The sequence below is a fragment of the Montipora foliosa genome, chromosome 5 (genome assembly GCF_036669935.1).
Source record: "Montipora foliosa isolate CH-2021 chromosome 5, ASM3666993v2, whole genome shotgun sequence".
NCBI classification, from domain to species: domain Eukaryota; kingdom Metazoa; phylum Cnidaria; class Anthozoa; order Scleractinia; family Acroporidae; genus Montipora; species Montipora foliosa.
In genome coordinates, this window is record NC_090873.1 from 34,501,051 (window position 1) to 34,504,418 (window position 3,368).

A 3,368-nucleotide genomic window follows, 5' to 3' on the forward strand; every position below is an offset into this window, starting at 1 on the left:
AAGAGACCTCAAAATGGAACAGGATATTACAAAATAATTAAAGGTGTGAACGTGTGAGCCAAAGGGCCCCTGCTGGCGCGACATGTGGGTGACCCTCAAATTAATGGTCTTAATGACCCCCCACTTGAAAAAATTAACTGGTACCCTGCAGTTCAATACCACCCAATTCAGTGCCTTCTGTTTTTGTGTAACACGTACCACAGGCAACCCAGTGTACGCTTTTTAGAAGAGCGTCTTGTTGTTCATAATCGCCACGTGTTGTTGGTAATCCTGTGTTCGGTTACCAAATGTGTTGTGTTATGTAACACAACCTCGACTCACGTAACGGCGTTCACACGAGAGTCTATCACGTCAAGCGGGCTGAATTTCGTTGTAGTTTGCAACTTTTACCGAAAAGAAGACAAAGAAGAACATAAGGTACAAGAAAACTTATTGTTGATCTGATTTATATATGCTAAACAGGATAGATATATGAACACTTCGGTCAGTCGAAGAACCTCAAAGCTGTCAAACCAGGAAGGTCAAATTTCACTCAAATGCTGCATGAATTTCGCGTTCCTGAGTTTTAAAACCGTATTTTGAAAGCTTAGAGATTGCTTTTTAATGTGGAATGTCTTTTGCTGTATTAAACTAGGTACCGGGAGTGATTTTAGGCCTTCGAATTTCGAGAAAATTTTGTGGGTAACGGTATGAAATCCTCAAAATTTGGTAGACATTTAAAAATGTGTAAAATAATCTAGTTGCAATTAATTCGACCAAATGGCCAATTAAAATGTGTGTTAAAGTCCCTTTAGGACGATATGAAGCTTTTTGGGTTGAATAATATTTGAATTAGATTCAAATCGAGCTCTTTCGTAGTCCAGTCTCGTGCTCCGAGACTTGACACCCCGCCGTATCGCAAAATTATTTATCCATTAATTCAAACTAAAATTTATCTTTATATTTTAATGAATAGAGTACCTAGGGTAGTCTACAGAATTTTTTTTGGGATTTTTCAAAATTCCCACTCCTGGTCGATATTTACAGACACCCGCTCTTAAATAAATATTTTGTATTTAAAAATGCTGCGAACGAACGAGAAAACTGACTGTCGACTGTCTAAACCTGCATTACTTAGTGAAGTTTAGGCCTCATTGAAATAAGTTGAGTAATTTTCTCATTTCGTCATAAAACTGAAAAAGCGAAGTTGTAGAACCAATTCTTCCTACAAGACCAGCTAGGCTAAATTGAGCATGCCTGAAAAATTTATGCTCGTAAGTCGGAAAAAATGTGAGTTTCTATCCAGAATTTACCTTTTTCTCAGAAAAAGTGAAAAACTAGAGGGGTACCCAACGAGCCATTTTTTCAAAATCCATCAAAATATATCTAGGTCATAAAATAAACCAACAAATAGCCGTTTTGGAGCAATTTCTCTACCTGCTGGGAAATTTTATCTGTTCCGCACTCCTAGCAAAAACAGACCAGAAATTCGGCGGAAGTTCCCCAGCTAGCAAGCATGAAAACAGCAATAATCATTGAATACATCGTACGTCAAAATGGAAGGGAGGGGGCGGAAGTAAAAAAAGGGCACATTGCGTCAAAATTGACTTCAAATAACCATCACAACATTATCTGACAACTTTATTTCTCTTAGCCAATCAGAATGGAGAATTTTTTCACGTACATTATTGATTGATTAATTTACACGCAAATTTAATGACATGGCTGACCGCAAGTGCTGGAATTTATTAATAGGAAGCATATTCGTGCCAGCCAATCTGTTGGTCTATTCTGCTGTGAACAGCCCCATCTCCTGGGCCACTTTGGCCCAAAATGTCTTCGGATACCCGTTCGATGTCTGTTTGTAAAGAAGTCAGAGGGTTGCCTAGGGTGGCTGGTGTAAGCAATTGGCTTCTTGACTTGGGAGTCCGTGAGGGATTTTCGAAGAGTCCCGCATCGATCATTCACAATCCCACGTAATTTAAGGAAAATCATAAGGCAACGTCAAACAACCGAAATTACGCAACACTTACACGTAAATATGAAAGGAAGATACAGAGCTTAGAAGGTAGACGTTCTGTAATGTTCTGATGCTTTATAGAGTTGCCACAGATTAGGAGTAACAAACTCTAGCAATGATATGAAACAGTGCGGCTTATTGGTGACTGTTTCAAGGACACATTCACGACGGTTACGATTTTGAAGTAGCCTCGAATCGATAGTCTACTGAGCGGATATTACTGAACCTGCGAGCAGGCGTGTTTTTTCTCAGGAAAGCCGTAAAAGCGAAAGTAGAAAGAAAAGCGCATTTATAAGCGTACTGAGAAGAAGTAAGAAGCTCTTAGTCTCTCTCTTTTCTTTCCTTTCTTTTCATCTTTTCTTTAATATTTCAAAGTAAGAAATCCGTTGACTTCATGTAATTTTCCTTCAACGGAAAAAATTATTTGGGTGGACGTTATCTAACATCAGTATATACTAAAACAGTGGATAGCGTTGAACGCGGGCACTGATTGACTCGTCAAACTCCGAATATCCTGTGCTATTTACCTCCGAGCAACTCGGGAAAAAAGGCGTCCCAATTTGCATCCGTGACAAGTGAAGAAAACATCCAAATTAATTTTTTGTGCTGTATATTATCTCCCTGTTTTAGTATATACTAAAATAACTATTCACCTCAGTGTCGGTGGCTAGCGTTGGATATTTACCGAGCCGCGAAGCGAGCCGCGGAGCGAAGCGAAGCAGCCGCAAGTTGTTGAATCAGCGATCCGTGGAACACTGCATAAGGTACAATAAGTACTCTATAATTGGCTGCTACCCAAACCGAAAGAGAAAGACGGTCATGAATTTCGACAATATAATACCAAACAAGTGACACTCTCTTTTTATAAGAACGTCCAATCTTAAGGATGAGGCTGAACGTTCTTGTTTTACAATTTGAGCCTGAAAAACGTTCTTAACAAGTTATTAAAGTTGAGTGGTATGCTATCGAAGTTCAAGTTAGACTACAAACTGAGTTATAATTCTTCAATGTATCATGCAATAAGAAAACTACATTTTTCATGTTGAAAAACGTTTCTAAGTGTTTGAGTTAATTATCCAGTTAAATTGGCCAGCTACAGAAAATACGTGTTGAGATGCCTCAAGGGAACCCATATTCTCTACTTGGCTGAAGTCACGTACAAATCTCGGTCACTCAACTGTGACGTCACAGTACTTTACGATCGGAAACCGGAGCATTTTTACCCCAGAAAAAAGGTGTTTCTCTTTGTTATCTAGTAGAACATATAAGCTTACGGTTTCCTCATCCATACCTCAGATGTGGAGAATATTGTGATGTTCCACGGGTCTGTTGCACATCTTGAATACCGCGATATGTATGATTTACGTAA

General features: G+C 39.0%; 1 protein-coding gene across 5 annotated transcripts in view; it reads left to right on the top strand.

Annotated features, from left to right (window-relative positions):
• The first annotated feature begins 301 nt into the window (after positions 1-301).
• LOC138004041 (long-chain-fatty-acid--CoA ligase 6-like) overlaps positions 302-3,368 on the top strand; it is a 33,964-nt gene continuing 30,897 nt past the window's right edge. The window contains exon 1 of one of the 5 annotated variants that reach the window (XM_068850435.1): positions 302-417. Coding sequence is in view for 3 of the 5 variants with exons in the window: in XM_068850432.1 (XP_068706533.1) it covers positions 3,313-3,353 (41 nt within the window). In the remaining 2 variants the exon portion in view is untranslated. Of the gene's footprint in view, positions 418-3,213; positions 3,354-3,368 lie in introns of those variants that run through there. The other 4 variants (XM_068850433.1, XM_068850432.1, XM_068850434.1 and 1 more) reach the window with 4 other exon arrangements.